Source organism: Daphnia pulex, chromosome 12 (genome assembly GCF_021134715.1).
Source record: "Daphnia pulex isolate KAP4 chromosome 12, ASM2113471v1".
In the NCBI taxonomy this organism is placed as follows: Eukaryota; Metazoa; Arthropoda; class Branchiopoda; order Diplostraca; family Daphniidae; genus Daphnia; species Daphnia pulex.
The window spans coordinates 7,713,672-7,733,085 of NC_060028.1; the positions used below are offsets into that span (position 1 = coordinate 7,713,672).

General features: G+C 43.4%; 1 protein-coding gene across 1 annotated transcript; it reads right to left on the reverse strand.

Moving 5' to 3' along the window:
• Positions 1-15,276: 15,276 nt before the first annotated feature.
• On the reverse strand, positions 15,277-17,119 carry LOC124208572 (homeobox protein EMX2-like). The gene is made up of 3 exons (XM_046606401.1): positions 16,036-17,119; positions 15,750-15,925; positions 15,277-15,652 (listed from the first exon to the last, which is right to left on the reverse strand). The coding sequence occupies exons 1-3, from the start codon at positions 16,853-16,855 to the stop codon at positions 15,392-15,394; spliced, it is 1,257 nt and encodes a 418-aa protein (XP_046462357.1). The 5' UTR covers positions 16,856-17,119; the 3' UTR covers positions 15,277-15,391.
• Positions 17,120-19,414: the final 2,295 nt, after the last annotated feature.

The following is a 19,414-nucleotide window of genomic DNA, read 5'->3' on the forward strand; positions in this document are numbered from 1 at the left end:
CCCACCGCGGAATTAAAATTTAGACGCGCCCATCCATTTAAGTGTTTGAAATTTTAAAATGCTGCGACGACAGATTTGATTTCATCGTTTTTAAAACTCTTAACTCTCAAATTTATTCATCCCCTTTTTAAAAAAGAAAAATTTTGTCACAAAGAAAATTCATCAAATGAACTCAATTGCTGGAAGGGGCCGTGTAAGTTGCAACAAAAGTAAAGGGGGGGATAAAGGGTGATGGGGTGTGGGAATGATGGCCCAAATCCGCATTGATAGAGTGTCTATCCCATCCATTGATTGTGATGAAAAGAAAAGACGTTTTTCTCTCCTCTCTATAGTACATAGAGAGAGAGAGACGGAACAGTTGTATCAACAGTTGACGAGATGTTGCCGGCCCTTGAATGGAACGGCTGACAGCCGAATTCATATATCATGACGGATATATATATGTACTCTACGGCATACAGCACATCCTCTGCGCTCTCTCTATCGTTTCTGCTCTTTTGCCCAGGGACTCGATGGCTGGGCCATTGACACCACCGGTCCTCTCCCTTCTAACAATAATGGTAATAATAATAACAGTCATAATAATAAGCGAGTCGATTGGCTAGAAAAAGACGAGTAAAGCCAAGCGTCATTAATCCCCCCCCCCCTCTTTCTCTATGTGTGTGATCGCCAGCTGCTGGCTGGCTGGCTGGTTGCTCTTCCTATATACATTTTATATATACTGCCGGCCAGGATATAGCGGCCAATTCCGGTTTCCATCGATATAGATATAGATAGACTCCGCGCTGGCTGGCTGCTGGAGGCCTACACACAGCATCAATGTTATTTCATTCAATTGATTTAGGAAAAGGATCACTCCTACCAGTTATATGATTCGACTCTTCTTTCTCTCTCCACACGGCCAGTTTGATCCGGCGTGTCCGGCTCAACGATTTTGAATGGGATTTCGGGTGGGGGGAGTCCCACAAAAAAAAATAGTCATCCCGTCTCTTTTTCTAGAATTTTTATTTTATTCGATAGGCGATGAAAAGTCTAGAAAGAAAAATTCTCCTTTTTTTCTTATATTTAACACAATATCACAACACCAGCAGACACTTTGAGAAGGGAGAAAATATGGAGCCGACAGATTTACGACGTAACCTGCACCTTCTATCTCTCTCGCCCGTTTCGTGCTCACTGGACATATAACACACGGAACCGAACAGAAAAAAAAAGATGATGATGTTTTTATATCTGTTTATGTACGGTATATTAGGCTACTGGATCCCATTGAAAGAAGAAGAAGAAAGAAAAAAACGTCCCACGTTATTATGTGCGTAGTGTGTCCATTTAATGGCCAGCCTCACGTGATGGAAAGAAATTTCTATTTGACGATGTGGCACTCTTTCGATCGGCTCCAGTCACACACACACTCAAACAACCGCGCGTGAATAGATTTTCTTTTTTCTTTTTTTCTAACAAAAATATCAGCTGGAATGCAGAGGGCCATGTGCAACCAGTGAGCCAATGTTTATTATTGTATAGATGAGACGATGCTATTGAGATGGGAATGATTCATTTGAAACGCATCAACAGCGTCATCTCTAGCGAAACTATCAGATAATTGATGGCGATATCCTAGACTTCAAAAATGATTTACAAATGGGGGGGGAAACCCAAAAATAAAAGTCTGAAATTTCAATCACATAACGGCCGCATCTTATAGACACGTTGGAAATTTCTGGTGTATATAACCCGTCTAACATCCGGACTTTTTTTTATAGATATATATTTTGTTCTAACCCACGTCGAAAAGAGATGGGCACGTCGCGCGGTTGTTGGCTTGTTGGTGATATATTTCCATGTGTGCCCACTTTGTCTTGTCTTTCACTCGAGTAGTACAAGTTGTTTTTTCTCTCTTTCTTTTCTCCCCTCCGCTCAATTCCGTTGATTCTTTTCCGTGTTTCCCCCCATTGTCTGAGTCCTACACACACATACGTAGTACGTACACACACATGTATATCTGTGATAGCCCAGCCGTGATGGATGATGGATGGTTTCAAGATACAAATCATCAGCATTTTGAGCTGCTGTTGCTCCCTGATGCTTTGAGATTCTTTTGTTTCCTTTGGTTCTTTCTTGACTTCTGACAGATCTTCATCATCATCGTCGACTTGGTCGTCATCATACGGCAGCAGCCCCAGTGCCAGTTGATGTTTCTCTGAAAGAGAGACGGGGCCCAGCTAGACGGGCTCGTGTCAAAGGCTAACAAGCCCATCACGGCAGAGGCTCGACTGGGGCAGCGGGGACCCCAACATCAAAACCCCAGTCGATAGATACCCCCGAAAAAACACGACCGAGAGACGATGATGATGATGACGACGACCCGGGCCCCGTGTGTTTATAAACGCAACCAAGATCCTATTCAATTATTCATGTGTATAGTATGTTGCGCCCGGGCAAGAGAGAGATTGGAGGGACCCAGGCGAGCTGGGGGGGAGTTGACGGGCGCCTCGACGGGAATCCCAAACGTCCTGTAATATATTTTTCAGACACACTCGGCTGTTCAAAATGTCGAAAGAGAGAGAGAGATGGAAAATATATATTTTTTCCGGTGGTGGAGAGGCGCATATTATTCCAATCACTTTCGCTGAAGCGCTTGGCTGCGTGTATATCTCAATCCATCACCAACTCCCACCGATCTGATGGCCGATGGATTGTCTGTACAATGAGGCCCATCTTTCTCTCGAGTTTTCCTCCCAGTAACAGTTGCGCATCTCATTAACGTGTCTCGAAAAATATGAAAGAAAAAGAGACACCGGTTCTTTTATAATTGGCCGGCCCGTTGGGGCAAATGGATTGCTCATCATCAGCAGCAAATCCTTGAGCTTCCATACACACACAGTGTGTGTAATTGCTAATCACGCTCCGGAGAGATGGCAGCTTCTTCTTTCTGCTGATGATGTTATTCTGTAAACTAAATTCAGTTGTCGGCCATTTTTCTCTCTCTCTCTTTTATTCCTATTATTCGCCTTTTTCAATTTCGAATGCCATCCATCAAGTGATGTGAGCCGAAAAGATCCGCACAAAATCCTATTCAAAAATCTACACACACATACATACACACACTGGAATTGTATACATGTCCGGAGTGTCAATTCTACCGCCGGCCGGACAGAGTCCCTTTTTTGAAAAAAAATCTCCGGTGGTGGTACAAGCTTATATAGAACTAAACTAAACTATATGTGAGAGTCAATAAAACTGTAGATTCGGTGGTGGTGGTGGGTCAAACAGATTTTTGTAAGGGGGGGGACCTGGCACAAAAGTCATTAAGAGATGGATGGACTTTTGGCAGCCTCTCCCATTTTGGCCACGGACCCCTCCGACTTTTGCTGGGCCCCGACCGTTTAAAAGAAAATTTGAACAACCCAAAATTGAAAATCAACGTGGAAAAACGAAAGCCGGACAGTTCATATACTCTGCATCGAGTCTATTAGCTTTTGAACAGGAAAGAAAAAAAAAGAAACTGGGAAAAGAGAGTGTCGGAATAAGGAGGAGGGCCCTAATATAGTTAATGTCTAGTGCCATCGTATACCGATATACTGTTGGTATAGAGAAGAAGAAATCTAAAGGCGACAAGTCACATGGAGAAGATGGGAGGAGGGTCATACTATTTGATTTCCATCTTCTTCTTCTTCTTCTTTTTTCTAGCCCCCTTTTTAAAACTAAAAGATTTTGGCGCGCTCATTCCGAACATTACAAACCGCATGATGTCCTCCAGTTCCAGAAACAAAAAAGAGACTAAAGAGAAAAGAAAAGAAAGAATAGTTCAAATAAAAATCAGGGGAATGCGGAGAGGAATAACTCAACCTGTGCCCCCACTTTGTTTCCTCTCGCGATTTATAATTGGGAGAGATGGAGGGGGGTGAATTTCACAAACAATTCATCTCCTTCTCTATATACCTTCAGTCTTCTTCTTCTTCTTCGGTGTATGTAGTACGAGACAGGTCAGCGGGGAGTCCATCATGTCACCTGCAACGTTGTTTGCTCTTCACCTTCTTCTTCTTCTTCTTCTAGCCCCTCACATTTCTCCGGTCCCTTTTTCTTCTTTTTCTTCATTTTTTTCATGTCCAGCCAAAATATCTACGCGGCTATTTCACACACACACACAAAAATAAAAAAAGACTAACACAAAAGAAACGAGAAATACCATCACACGCAGTTTTTTGGATTGTTTGGGAAATGTATTCAGATGTAGAGCGCAGCAAAGGGGAAACTCGAACCTAATTGCCTTTAACGCCTTCCCCTTTGTAATTTAAGGCAATCATTTGGTGAACTATACGTATACGTTTCCCGTTTTCCTTATATTTCTTCTTGAATTTCGTTTCGTTGAATTTTTTGTTTCTTATTTCTTTTTCTTTTTTCTCTCTCTCGACACCTCATCACAAATTTGTTTGGGTTGCCCGGCATTGAAATGTCAGCCTAGTCGAGGGATTTTTTTTTTGTTGTTTTCTGGCGTCTGTCCGACGTGTGTGTGTAAAAGTCGGTTGCGTATGCTGGGGGGATCCACCTCTGAATAGCGGCCGACTCATTAACGCGGCGTTTACGTCGGGCTGGGCTGCTGCTGGAAGTCACGAGGAGCTCTTATAAGAGACGCCACCCTTTCCTGTCTATCGATTTCTCTATTTTCCAACTTTTCTTTCTTTTCTTTTTTTAAATTGAACAATTCAGACGACCAGACAGCCATTTCACAAATTAACAAACAATTAAAGTCTTGCCGGAGACTTGGAGCCAGCCAGGGCCGGCCGGTGAGATGTGATGATTTCAGTCGGCCGTGAGAGCAACACACACTTAGAAATTGATGCGCGTGCCGCTGCATCGGTTTCGAGACTTGTAAACCGCATCGGAGAGATTACATTAAATTACTACACTCTTGCTATATATCTATCATGTGGCGAGACGATTGATTTATTATTCACCCCCCTCCCATCATCATCTCAAACTTTTTTGTTTTTCTTTTGGGGTGGCGCTTTGATTATATTTTTCACGTGCTTATTATTATTACACAACGATGATGATATGGGGGATGATGATGAGAGAGAGAGAGAGGGAAGAAGTTTTTGAAGCATTTGAGCTGCCCGCCACCGTTTGTCTGGGAAATTTGTTGTTTTTTTCGAAAAATTTAGGCGCCAACCGACGCGACGACAATTGATTGAAAAGTTTTTAACTTTTTTGATTTTTGATTTGTAAATTCTTTTTCCGTGGTATTTACGAAACGAACTGGCGTTATTATACAAAGCGTTACAGTTTTGATGAGCCAATGTATGCAAATGATTGGCCCTTTAGTTTCACGGTTTCGTGATTCGATGAAAACGAATTGAATCGAAAGAGATGGAGAGACGACAGACGATTGATTGATTCGATTAACTTTTTCTGGATGGCCATTTTTGGGGCGTTGTTCTCTCGGAAAATCGTGTTCATTATGCAGTTATTATTCAAAACTTCCAAAGCGAAAAAAACAAAATAAAAATGAAACAAACCGGCTAACGCTTTGTCTGTCATTCAAAAAAATACGAACCATATTCACTGGGCACTGGTGTCCAGTGTCACGTATATTCTCCATGTGTGTTCTCTTCTCTTGTAAATTTTGTCTAGAGGAAAGAAAGAAAAACTGTGAGACTGTTACAATAGTCGCTCATCAAACCAAACATTTTGAAGTTCAACGGACGGTAATTGGAGAACCGGCCGAGGGTCGAAAATGATTTTTCTCCACTTCGCAACCGAAAAAAAACCAAATAAGAAAAACCCACGGGACAATTGGCCGTGCGTGCCGAGAGCGTCACGGGTACTTGAATTACATTTTCCAGCTAATGAGGTTCCACTTTATTTTTTCAAACTTCAAACGGAACGACGCTCATTAAGTGTTTTTCCCCCCTCCAAAAAATTAGAAAAATGTGTTCATTTCGCTCGTAGCTCTCGTAGTTCTCGACGTATAGTCATCTAGAATGTATTATAGGCTTATTATAATAGGGTGCTGGCGGTCCATCTCTCTCTCTCGACAAACACACTGTGAACTGCTCCTCCCCGAAAAACCTCGAAAAACAAAATCTCTTAAGGAATTGCTGGGGGATCACAAAAATTGATCCTCTCCTCCGCACAAAAGAGGAGAAACAAAAAAACAGCCCAAAAGATTTGTTTCTTTTTCAAGTTTTTACCGACGGGCCGCTTGCTATCGCTTGACTGTTCCCGAGGTATTTAGCCATTTTGGCGATCTGGTTCTTAATTAGACTTTAGGCACCGACACACACACAGATAGATAGATAGAGAAGAGAAAAGAAAAGAAAAATTTGAAAGAGAAGAGAAAAAGCTAGCGCCGCTAGTCTTGTACCTACACGGCCCGGTACATGATGTGCGGCGCTTGTCCGGCATGTTAGACTTTGTCTAATCTTCTTCTTCTTCTTCTTTGAAATTTCGCGGCTTTTGGTACTACTACATGAGAGTAGAGATCAAAAGAGACAAGTTGTTTCTTCTTCTCGGCATTTTTGTGCGTGTGTGTGGACATTGGATTTATCATATCACCCGCACTTTGTTGTTTGGGCTAGCGAAAACATTTTTGGCGGACATTCTTTTTACTTTGGATAAATTTTGCGGCGAATTTTTTCTTTCCGGGAATTAAATATATATTTCCCACCGTTTTTCGATGTTGAAAAAAGAACAAAAATGATTTTTAATTGAACGTGATACGAAGAGAAAAGAAAAATAAGTGAATAAAAATGAAAATGTAAGAGTCTGACGCGCGTGAGAATGATTCTCTTGATTCGGCAATCACACAAGCAACAACACGCCGTTAAATCAGATGTGGAATCCGAGAGTCGGGGTAGAAAACAACAACAATAACGTGACGCAGCGTTCAAAGCCAAATGCAGCACATCCAACAGTTGAGCGTGTCGATGATGATGATGATGATGATGGGAACGGCAATAGAGAGAAGAAAAAACTCCTTTTTCTTCTTCTTCTTCTTCTCTCTATGGTGTCGAAGGAGGAGAAGGAGGATGTGTCTTGCGGTGATTGTTGCGACAAACAAGGCGAAGAGTCAGCAGCACGCGGGAATGAGCTAACAGAAATGCAAATGTGATTGGAGGGGGCGCAAAAGTTCTTTTTTTTTCTTCTGGTGGGAGAGAATATGGAAATAATAGAAAAAGATTAACCTGGACGGACGCAGGGGGCAATGAATGAAGATGTTTCTTTTCTTTTCTTTCTTTCTTTCTCCTGTTTGATAAATTATTGACAGTGAAATAATCAAATCATCAATAAAACATGCAACTTGCAGCTCCGTCTTCTACTACTCCCCGATGGATAAATAGATGCCAGCAGTGTGTACACCACCTATATCAGGATATACCCAATACATTTTCGATCATTTCTTCTTCTTCTTCCAGCGGGGGGAACAAAATGGTAATATTATATAAGAGAGAGAGAGAGAGAAAAGAGATTGTATGTCAGCTGAGAGAGAAAGAGAGAGAGAAATGGGTGGGCGCAGCTGATAGCCGAGTCATAAGGCTCATACGCCAGCGCCCCCCCGTCGCTCTTCGTAAATGTTTTCCTTTTTACCAATTACGATAGATCCAACTATTATGTATATATGTCAGGGGGGGGGGAGCATTCTATAAGACTCTCGGCTGCCGGACGGACGGACGGCCAACCCACATGTAACACACAAAACGCGATGTGTTGTAGACGTGTAAACGATGACGTCCTTCTATATCCCCCCCCTCTTTTTTGGGTTCTCCCGCGGACGGACACGGACGGACGGACACGGACGAAATGAATGCATCATGTCTCATGATCAAATTCAATTGTGTTTCCGACGTCTACCTACTCTATACTCTCGACTATGTTTAGACATATCTAATAAACGCACCGGTGACTGGCCAGCAACAACAACAACAACGGCAACAACGGCCAAATGGCATTAGATCTTATTCGTTCGTGTTTTGTACGTAGATTCGATTTGGGTTTTGATTCGGAATGTGTAAACGAAAATGATTTTTCGGTGCGGTGGTGGTGATGGTGATGGTGGTGGTGGTAGGGGGGGGGATATAGGGCCAAAAGGGGGAGGGATGATGATGGGCGGAGTCAAAAACGTTTTCACGGATAGTCTCCGCCCGTCTCGGTCGCGCTCCTGGGTAAGAGACGATGCCCGATGTGTCGTTATTGCCCGATGCGTACGTGCGGAAATGATAGATAATATTGACGCATATGTATATTTCCAGATTTATTTGGTTGCGCATATTATTTAGACGAGTGGATCAAAACGTTCATAATAAAATATAAAAAAAACGAGGCATCTGGCTTCTCTAATGATGTGACTGAGTGTCTGTCTGCACGGATCTTTTTCGCCCAGTCAGAACATGTTTAGAGAGAGTTTGACGGCCAGTTTAGGGCGTCTGTATCGTCTCCTATTAAACAAAATTCGAGTCCTGATTTATGAGACGACACTGAGATTTTTCAGTCGAAATTTTCAAAGGAAAAAAAAAGGAAATGTGGTGCCAAGTCTGCTGGTCTCTATCTCAAGTACGGATGCGATGATTCTTTAAAAAAATAAAACGTCTCACTCTTATCCCATTTCCCAACACTCTCAGCTCACATATCGATGATTTACGATGGTAAATAAGACCCCGAGCCCGACCTTTGCGATGATGGGCGACTGTTTCGCATCGGGGGGAAAAATAACGGATGACATATACCCAATCGAAATTTCAAATCAAGTGAATAAGAGATACCAGAAAAAAATAAAAATAAAAATGATAATCATAAAAAATGTTCAACAAACTGCGCTGGTTTGACGGAGGCAGCAATCATCGTGCGCACCGCACATGTACATCTAACTGCGTAGATTCAATTATATCAAAAGGACAAGACAGCAGGCATCGGCGTGATGCATTTGATATTCTATTCGGGACACGAATAAATCTGTACAAGAGAATAACACATTTTCATTATCGACCTCTCGACCCTTTGCTGCTGACCCCCCCACTACGTTCCGTTTTGGCTGGATAGATATAAAATAAAATAACAGCAGCAGCAGCAGCAGCAGCCGTAGTATAGCCTGTTATGTACAGCAGTAGGTGCGCGCATATTTGCCTATTAGACACACAACGAGCTGGAATAAATCTGGCGCGCGATTCAAACATCCATATTGTTTGTCTCGAAAGTCTCCTTCTATATTCCATCTAGGGATATTTTTCTCTTTTCCTTTTGTATACATACACGGAGTGCCATCGTTGGCGGTTGATCGGCTACATAATGGATGGGAATTATATTTATAAATTCGTTTTTTTTTTCTTCTTCTTATTTTCTTTTCTTTGTATAGAGGCCCCCAAAAAAGGGACCAAGGGGATTGGTCCGTATACAAATGGGCAGGGTGTATATATAATACGTGATATCTATTCTATATAAACTCTACAAGTAAAGAGACTTCATCAAAATATCATTTGGGAGTTGCGCAAAAAAAAAAATCGTCTAATAATTTTTTCCAGCCGTTCCATTGGCCGAATTCTTTCAATAGAAAAAGTTATCCGATGTCAATCTGAAAAAAAAAAAAATTTTCTAGCCGTCAGGAGGGGGAAATCTAATAATAAGAGGGTCTCTCTGTCAACTAAAAGTTCAATCGACCCTACATGTGTGTGTAGTAGTACTAGCTGGGCGATTGCTGGGGCTGGGCTCTAAAGCGATCACCCGCCGAGCCAAAGAGCCAGCGAGAGAGAAGAGTCATTCACAAGCTCTTTTGATATTGTGTGTGTGTGTGTGTATGTTGTTGTTGAATGGTTATCACAAAAAAAAAGAAGGGAGGGTGGAAAATGAAGAGCCCAGCGCCTTTTATTATTGTCGGACCGGGGCTCTTGACAAGGTGCAGATTAGCGTGAACTAACGCGGCAGCGCTTGGCCATTTCACGTCTCTTTTGTAGCCGAATTATGTCTCCTTTCTCTGTCCCCTCCTTTTTGATTCCTGGGCCAGCAGCTAGCAGTAACACTGGACTCTCTCTCTCTCTCCTGTGTGTGTACCGTACTACCCCCTAGTCGACGTCAACATCAATTTCACCCAGTGATACATGCATTTTTCCGCCCCATTCAGAGTGGCCATTGTTAGATTTTTCAGTCTTTGGCACAAGTATGTATAGCTAGAGTGTCCCCCCCCTATGTAGTTATATACCACGACCGCCATCTCGCTTGTGTGTGTTGTATGGACGGCCCTGTAATGTTGTTTGTACGTTCCCACTCTAGCGAGCGAGCGAGTCGATCGAATGGAGAATGACTTTCCAATGTGAATACATCTTTTAATGAAGTCGCAAGGGAGAATAAGAATAAGAAAGAAAAGCGACTAGTCTTTTGTATACAATTTGTTATATAGACGCCAACCAACAATGAGAGCCCTAATAACAATATCAGTGCTGGAAAATGATTGAATTACTTGATTGTGTCTAACAAACTGATTAGATATTATTATACGTCTGATATTCGACTATTTCAATAGAGAATCTGTACACGTCCCTGTATAGTTAGAAAGAAAAACGGTGCTGATGGAAATTCCATTTTTCATCGAAAAAAAAATTGTTTTTGAATGCGGCGCCAAAAAGCCGACCAAGAGAGCGACGGGCTTGCAGCTCAGCTCTTTCCCATTTCCTGTCCCTTCCCTCTGAAACTTCCTCCCCATCCTCTACATACATACATAAACACTTGAGAGAGAGAGAGAGAGAGATGGAGAAACATAATATATAATAATAATAACGTTTCTCCTCTGCTTTTCTCGACTCTCTTCACACGCACAAGGAATTGATGAGCAGTCAGCAGAAATTTCTCTCTGGCTCTCTGAGCTCTTTGGCTGCCGTCGCCGGATCTTGTTGTGTATTCCGGAAGCGAGCAATCCATCTGTCTGAGCTCCTTTCTTCTTCTTCTTCTTCATATTTTTGTATACAACCCCGTAAAATAAACTGCGCTGGTGTGTGTGTGTGTGTATAGCGGGGTGGGTGGGATTTATTCCATTCTGCTGATGAACTGGTGATGAATTCAGACGCCATGTCACACATTTATCTACTCTGGCGCTATGTATGTCTGGTTTTTTGGCCTCTGTCGAGTGTGGTGTAAATCTACACATCAAAAATCCTCCCAGCCTCTCCCTCCCTCCCCCTTCTTTGAAGCGTCTATATAATCTCGTATTCATTTCCAATTCAATTCCTAGTCGCTTTTGATTATTTTGATTTCCGCCAGCGATTCCGGCAGCAGCCGTAGCAGTTTCTCCGGGGACTTGGTATATTTTTGTGACTCGTTTGGGATTTTTTAAATGAATGGCTGGTTGTTTTTATTTGTTTTTCTTGCCACAGCGCTGTATAGTGCAGTGTACATGTATAATAGGAGTGAACAACCATCCGTCAGGAATCGGTTGGGGCGAGTAGGGATAGGAAAAGAAAGAAAGAGAGTTGTGTGATGTGTAGTAATAGAAATGCGAGAAATCTGATTAGACACGACGAAGAAGAAGAAGAAGAGAGAAATCAAGAGAGTGTTGACTTTGATGGGCTGCGATGGATGATGGGCAGTCGAGAAATAACGGAGAAAAATGTGTTAACGGTCGGCCGAGTTGATTGGCCATCGGCAGTCATCGCTCCCCAGTGACTCACTACAACCACCACACGATCTGATTGCCTTTATGCAAATGCCCCCCAACAGCAGCAGCAGCAGCCCCAAACTATAATGTAGGCCTCTCTCTCTCTGGCCATCACCCAGCCGTTGTTTTTGTTGCCCCTCGGTTGAATGTGTCGTCTCACAGTCTGCCGAGACTTCGAGCAGCCAGCCCATCTCATAGCTCGATGGCGTATAGAGAATCAGATGGGGCAAAGACATCACATATCTATCAGGCGACCGACTTTCTGGCTCGATGGGAAAAGGGGCTTCCACGTCAAAGATAGCCCCAGTAGATCTTCTGCTAGGCCTCTGCTCCTATATATACAGCTGGTCGGTGGTTGTCCAGGAGAAACCAATTCATCTCAACCATAAAGAGGAGAGAGAAAAGGACACATTTTCTTTTTCTTCTTTTTTTGTTGATTTCCACCAAGAAAAATCTACAGAATGTTGATCAGAGAAAGGACTGGTTTTTTTTTCTTCAAATTTTTCGGGTGTAAAATAATCATGATATTTGATTTTTAAAAAGATCGCGCGCGCAAGTTCTTTGGAACCGCTCATTGGGAACATTTTAATTACCAGCTAACGTTTTTGTCTCTCTAGCTAGTATTCCAGTTCCTGATTTGATTTGTGCGTCGAGTCATTATTTAAGCCAAACATGATGTGTGCGTTTGTCTCTTGTTGGTTTTTTTTTTTTGCTTTTTCACGGAATTAGACGACAAGTATAGAGAGACGTCCGCCTTTGCTGGTTTCGCCCGGTTATTGTGTACGTGTGTGTGTGCGGGAGGGGGGGTTCGTGATGCGAATTGCTGAGATGAAAAGTGACGAGCCGGTTATGAGAGAGGCCGCAGCCCAGCCCAGCCAGCCAGCCAACCAGCCAGCCAGAGTCCAGCCGTCCAGCACATTTGAGGCGACTTAGACTAATGTGGACTCTGTCATTATGTTATCGCTTTGCATTTCCTTCTCCATCCACGTCAAAATAACAAACCAAATAGAACGACACACACACACACACACACAAAAGTGTGTGCGTACTACCAACTCGCTCCCATTTCCAGCCCACTGGATCATAGTCAAAAGAAGCCCAAGAACGTGAATCAACGCAAATGCCGCCAAAAGCTCAATCAAGAAACGAACGAACGAACGAAAGAAAGAAAAAAACCGACCCAACCAGTTATGCGTTAGGTATTACAACATCAAAGACAAAACAAATACTCCGAATCGAAATGAGTTATATATATACACATACGTACGGCAAGGAGGGAGCTGTATAGCTGCTGGCGCTAGCTAACATAGATAATAATAATATAATAACACGGCGAAAAATATATATATATATATACTAAAGAGCCGAACCTGCTCGGCCAGCTGATTACGCATTCAGGCATCAACATCAACACGCCAGAGAAAAAGAGAGAGAGAGAGAGAGCGCTATCAAATTCTCAAAAAAATTCCTCCTGACCTTTTTGAGTTTACGAGAAAATTGTATACGTGTGTTTGTTTCCATTTCAGTTGTCTTTTTTTAAAAAATATTTTTATTGCGTCATTTTTAAAATCGCCATGCGCGCTGCCGGTTTGTGCAATCTAATAATTACGTCAGATATTCTCAGAGTTTGTATTTCGTTGAGGGGAGAATTGTTTCCAGTTCAACTGAGCCAGTGAGAGAGAGAGAGAAAGAGCCGCTGCTGGTAGATTACCATCGACACCAATTAGCTGATTGATTATATTCCACCTCGCGCAGTCAGCAGAGAGACCCCTGACAGGGCACCATGAAACACACACACACACACACACACCCAGGCTGGACGGCATTTTTTCCCTGTTCAAAAATCATCCAAGTTTTCTTTTTTTAATTTTTTAAAAAAGAATTTGGAAATGTTTCTATTTTTTTTTCTTTTCTTTTGTTTGCCGTGTCGCTTTATTAGGTATCTCTCATTTTTAATGAAGCCACAAAAACGAAAAAATGTGAGTTTTGTGATATGATAAAAGGCGACTGCTGCTAGCAAATGCTGCTGGCTGGCCCTTTTTGTAGCAAACGAGCCATCAGCGTTTGGCAGGGCTAGTTATAAGAAAGAAAGAAAGAGAGAGAGATTCATTTGGCACGACATTCATCATCCACCAACAATCAGCACAACCCCCCTCTCTCCTAAAAGGAAAAATTTTCCCCTTCTCATTTGGTCAGACACCTGTGTGTGTGTAATACGTTGGACAAAGTTCGTTTAGCGCGCTCACACGTTGAAATGAAGGAAATTTATCAAAATAGAAATGCCAATTTTTCTCCGAAAAACAAAAAAAGTCACTTTCACGTGATGTAATTGGGAAATTCCGGCTCAATTACAACTGTTATATGCAATATGGTGATTTTTGGCTTTTTTTTTTTCGGGAGAAATTCTATTGAATTTTTTCCTTCTTATAGTCGACACAGCATAGCAACGGTCGGTTTCCATATGGTAATGAGTCTTGTTAAAAGTCGTTTTTCTCATTCTTTTATTTTTTATTTTCTCGCGCGCCCGTTCCTATCGCGTCGTGTTTGTTTGGTTGGTTTAGTTTTTACCTTCTTCTTCTTTCTTCTTCTTCTTCTTTCTTTCTTTCTTGTTGATGTTGTCTGCTCCTTTTACGTCCGTGTATTTACCAAACCGACCGATCCAGTACCTCTCGTCTCTCTGCGTCCAGCCCCGCAAGTTTGTTCGCCCATCTCGTTAGACCAGGTGTCAAACTCGGGACTAACTCATTTCTTATTATTGAAAGTGAGCGATAGGGCAGAGAGAGAGAGATGTCAGGAGACACCACCAAAACAACAACAACAGCTCTAAATTATCGGTTGTCTATATATTATACACTACACACACAGCACACACAGCTAGCGATCTACCGAATCAAGCGTTTCCCCGATCTCATGGGGAATAAATTAAATGAAAATAAAAATAAAAAAAAGGTAACAAAATCGAGTTTTTCACGTGACCAATGAAGGAATGTATTGGACAAACAGAGAAATCAAATCAATTGATGGATTGTGCAGCTTGTACAGTTTTGGTGGGAGAAATTAGAATTAATGATTACACGTTATGTATAATATATTTATAATTATGCATATACAGTCATGCCTGAAAGTTTCTTGAACAGGCAAATGGCTCTCTATGTTTTCAGTTTAATTTGACGGAAGGGATACTACGGTGCCTACCGTACCCCCGATATTTTACGCCCTTTTCTCTTTTTCTTTATATTTTTCTCTTCCTTTACCTACGAAAGAAAAAGAGAAAAAGGCGCAAAATACTGGGGGTACGGTAGGCACCGTAGTATCCCTTCCGTCAAATTAAACTGAGAACATAGAGAGCCATTTGCCTGTTCAAGAAACTTTCAGGCATGACTGTATAATATTTATCGAATGGAATTAGATACATCTTCTTGACTGATGGCAGTTACGACACAACAACAAAAAATGGTGAGGGCAATTTTGTTTCAAATTGAAGACAAACGGACAAACAATCGAAAAAATTAGATGCGGCTGGATATGTACACAAGCCAAGACGGAACCAACTAAGCTCGGACACACATTGAACGATTTTAACGGACACGACGAACAGCTTGAGACTCTCTAACGTATGTTTTTTTTTTTACATATTTGCATGTGAAAATTACAATAATGAAGTCGAGAAGAATTTTCAAAGAAGAAAAAGATAAAAACATTCGGTGGTGTGTGTGTCGTGTTGTCCGTTCTCGGTCAACAACGTGGGAATCAACTGTAAATCATCCGGCGATCGTGGTGCGGATGATTACCCGCCGACGGATTGTGGTGGAGGAAATCCTCGTCGTCTGACACTTCGAGATCAATGTCGGAATTGTCTTCGTCGTCGCTCATCATCATCTGATCGGAGGAGCCGGCGTGGTTGCCGCCACCACCGCCGGATTTCTTACTGCCGCTGCCTGGCGCTGGATCGTCACCCTCCTGCTGGACACGCTTGTGCTTGGTGCGCCGATTTTGAAACCAGACTTTCACCTAATTATACCAGAAGGTAAAATGGAGAGTTTAGTTCGTGATCGTTTTAAAAGGAATGAAGATATTACAACTCGCTCGCCGGAAGCGTTTAATTTACCTGAGTTTCGGTGAGGTTGAGATTCTGGGCCAGCTGCTTGCGCTCGGCTCCGACGACGTAGTGATTCTTTTCGAACGCGTGTTCCAACTTGAGCAGTTGGCTGGGCGAGAAGGCCGTTCGCACGCGCTTCGGCTTGCGGAACGGCGACAGGAGGAATCCGGCCAAATCACCTGGACCTTAATAATTAGAAAAAGAAATGGACGGCACGTTTAGATCATTGAACTTCTTTTTCGTTAAACGATTTTGAGCTTAGGAATTTTGTTTGGGCTGGTTTTGAAATTCTTACCGGCGGGAAAACGTTGATGGGCGGCGACGGCCAATAGCCGCTGTTGCTGCTGGCGAGCCTGCGCCAAGAGCCACCAGGGGTGATTGCCTGCGCCGGGCGGAGGCGGAGGTCCGGCCATCATCATGTGAGGATGGAACGGCTGCTGCTGCTGCTGAGCGTAAAGGGCTCGCATGCTGGCCAAGGCCTCAAAGTAGGCCGGCCCCATGGCTGCGTGTTGCTGTTGTTGCTGGTGAGGAGGCAGAGGCCATCCGGGCATCATTTGCGGATGCGGAGGAGGTGCGACGATGGGCGAAGACTCGGGTTCAGAGCGGACCGAAACCGGAGTGCCGCCGGACGAGCCCGGACGCGGGCTGACCGACTGGAAACCGCTTTCGTGGTGCACAAGTCGTTGATTGTTGCTGGCCGGCAGCAAAGGAACATCGGGCGGACTGGCCGAGCGGCTTCCGTCGGAAGCCGAGGAATGGGACGACGACGAGGCCGGGCGGTTGTTGTTGGAACTGCTGCTGGCCGTGCCCACGATCGAGTCGATGGAGAAACCGATTTTAGGCTTTGGTGGACTGACGACGGGCGGCGATGAGGAGCTGGCCGTCACTACTGTCGTCGATGAGATGGGCGAGGCCCGGCTGCTGGCCTTATTCGGCTGGTCTTCCATGGCACTGGCGAACTGGTTGAGGCCGCTGCTCTTGTTGCTCAGGCCGTTGAAGTGCATCAAATGCTGGAGGTGCTGGTTGACGAAGAGCGGCGACGGATGAACGGAAACCATTCCGGAAGGTGAAGAGCTGCAACTGTTGGGGCTCGTCGACGGGGTCAAGATCGTCATGTCACACTGCGCTGGACCACTGTCGACAATTTGTTGGTTTGGTTGAACTTTGAACTTTTGTTTGTTTTTTTTTAAATAATAGGCCGAAAATGAATTTCTTCCGTTGATTGGCAAAATGAAACCGGAAATGAATGAAAATTGATTGGCCGAAATTTGTTTGTTTAACTGGGGGGTGCACTCACTTTTGAACAGGGAAGTCAAAGAGAGAAAGAAAAGAGAGAACGTCTGAACTGTGAGAGAGCCTGTGGTCGAATGATGATCCCCTCTGACCAGTTTGAGCTTTTGTAGCCCTGCAGGCCAGCAGCACAAAAGCAGCGCAGCACGTAGGGTGGATGGGATGGAGGGGCAAAAAGGGGGCGACCAAGGATATGGGAGAAGATATTCTAACCGCACCTCCGGTGAGGGGCCTAGCCGATGCCATTGGTCGCCGTTGGAACCATCGGAGCCGCCAGATTTCGCCCGCCCATTGGCCGACTAGGCGAACGCTACTCCTCCCACATACCTCTGATGGCATATACTTTCAATTCCCTCGTCTACTCCGCCCTTATTCTCTTCATTTCCCCCCCTTCTTTCTTCTTTTCCTTTTTTCGAAGGGGATCATTTACATGTTGATCCATTTGAATGCATCCGAGCTGCTCTCTCTCTCCACCCACCCCCAGGAAAAAAAGGAATTTCTCCCATTTTGCCTCTCATCATCACCATCAGCCCCGCCAAGAGTTCTTCTTCCACTTACTAAATTCAACATATTTTTTGATGAGCCCGGGGATCATATCGTCTATACATATAGGCAGCAGCAGCTGCCGCTCTCCATCCTCTTCTCTATCCCATATACAAGCGGTGGGATTCGTTTCACTTGGGCTCATCATCAGCCGACTTCACACCGTGTGTTCCTTATAGACTAGGCGCTTTATTTCCTTCTTCTTCTCTCTCTCGCTCGATCTCGAGAATAAAAAATATTGAGAGGCTCAACACAACATTTCGCTGCCGATAATTTACGAGCATCCACAGCAGTCCAATAAAATCTAAAGGAAAAAAAAGGCCTTAGATTTCATTTGATTTTTTAGTTTTCATCGCTTCTTTTTCTCTATTTCTCTCGGGTTTCTCTCCATATTTTTTTTGGTTGGGACCGTTGGGCTCGTGCCCCTCTCTCTCACACCGGGACTCTCATCATCATATCATCATCCCGCGCTAGGATTGTGTATATCATATTATACACATACATATGCATGTATAATATCGAGAAAGGGGCTGGTGCATATGTGAGACGTTTAATGCGTGACGTTAGATAGAGAAGATGACTCCCGATTACACAACACACTACTATAGAAAGGGGCTGCTGCTGGGAGTCGAGATATCATAGACATCATGCGAAGGGGGTTTCCAATATCAGGAGATAAACTTCTTCTGAGTCTCTCAAGTTATTTAGCTGCTGCTGAGCAACTCCCAAACAAATTTCGATCGATAAATCTACCGGGGGCCTATATATGCAAGGATATAAGGCGCCCCCCCCTCAGTTTCATCTATCGAGATTTTCCACGAAAGAAAACCTGTCATGACATTTCACTCCAATAAATTGTGTGGTAGTTAGTGTTGTGCAGAGTAGTAGTCGTAGTAGTGGCAGCCACAGTTGGAACTTGTAATCGAAAAAGAAGAAAATGTTTGGCTGCTGCTGCTGCTGCTGCGGACCTGTGATAATATTTTGAAATGAGGAAACCCATCAAGGAGCGTGCTGGGCCCCTTATCCGCGTTCACGCCTATTTATACTGCAGATTTACTGTGTATCATATCATATCTCTCTCTTTCTCTAAAATATTTATACGCTCAAAGTCTCTCCGTGTGTGAAATGATATACGACAGTAATCGCATAACGATGAGACACCCCCCATTTCTATATGGAGGCGAAACCAAATTATTATTTAGAGATATGTGCCAGCAGTTGAAGTTTTTGGTGTTTTGGTATTTTGAGACTTTTTCGGGGCCTAAAAAACCAAACTAATGATATGAATAATACAACGACCGCGGGCCCTGCGTCTTCTGTGCATATCAGCGCTCGATCCAATATCGTTATTATATATATAATATACACCAGCCCATGATTCATGCCATTAAACACAATATAACATTCTTAAAAAATAAAAAGAAAAAGAACGAGCTTTTTTTTACTATGCATCTAGGATATATCTCTCTCGTTTCCTTTTCGATCCATCAGAAAATAAATTGGCCCATTCTTTGCGCCCTATCTCTTGCATGTATCAAATTGCACATTTGGTTTTCGAGAAAATTCAAGCGAATATCAGCGCGCGATGGCCTTTTTTTTTGCCTTTTTTGTTTGGGTTGAACCCAACAGCAATGATCCGACATCATTGAGAAACATTTGTCTGCAACAACAAGGTCTGCCTCCTCCTCCTCCTCCTTTTTTAGGGGGGGGGGGGCTGTCGACACGACATGGTCATACAAGCAAACGTACACGACGACATTAACGTGACTCTGGTCGTGCTGGCAATCAGACGACCCTCGTCTAACGCGCTGCTGCTGACGACGTGCTTTTGACTTTTTCTA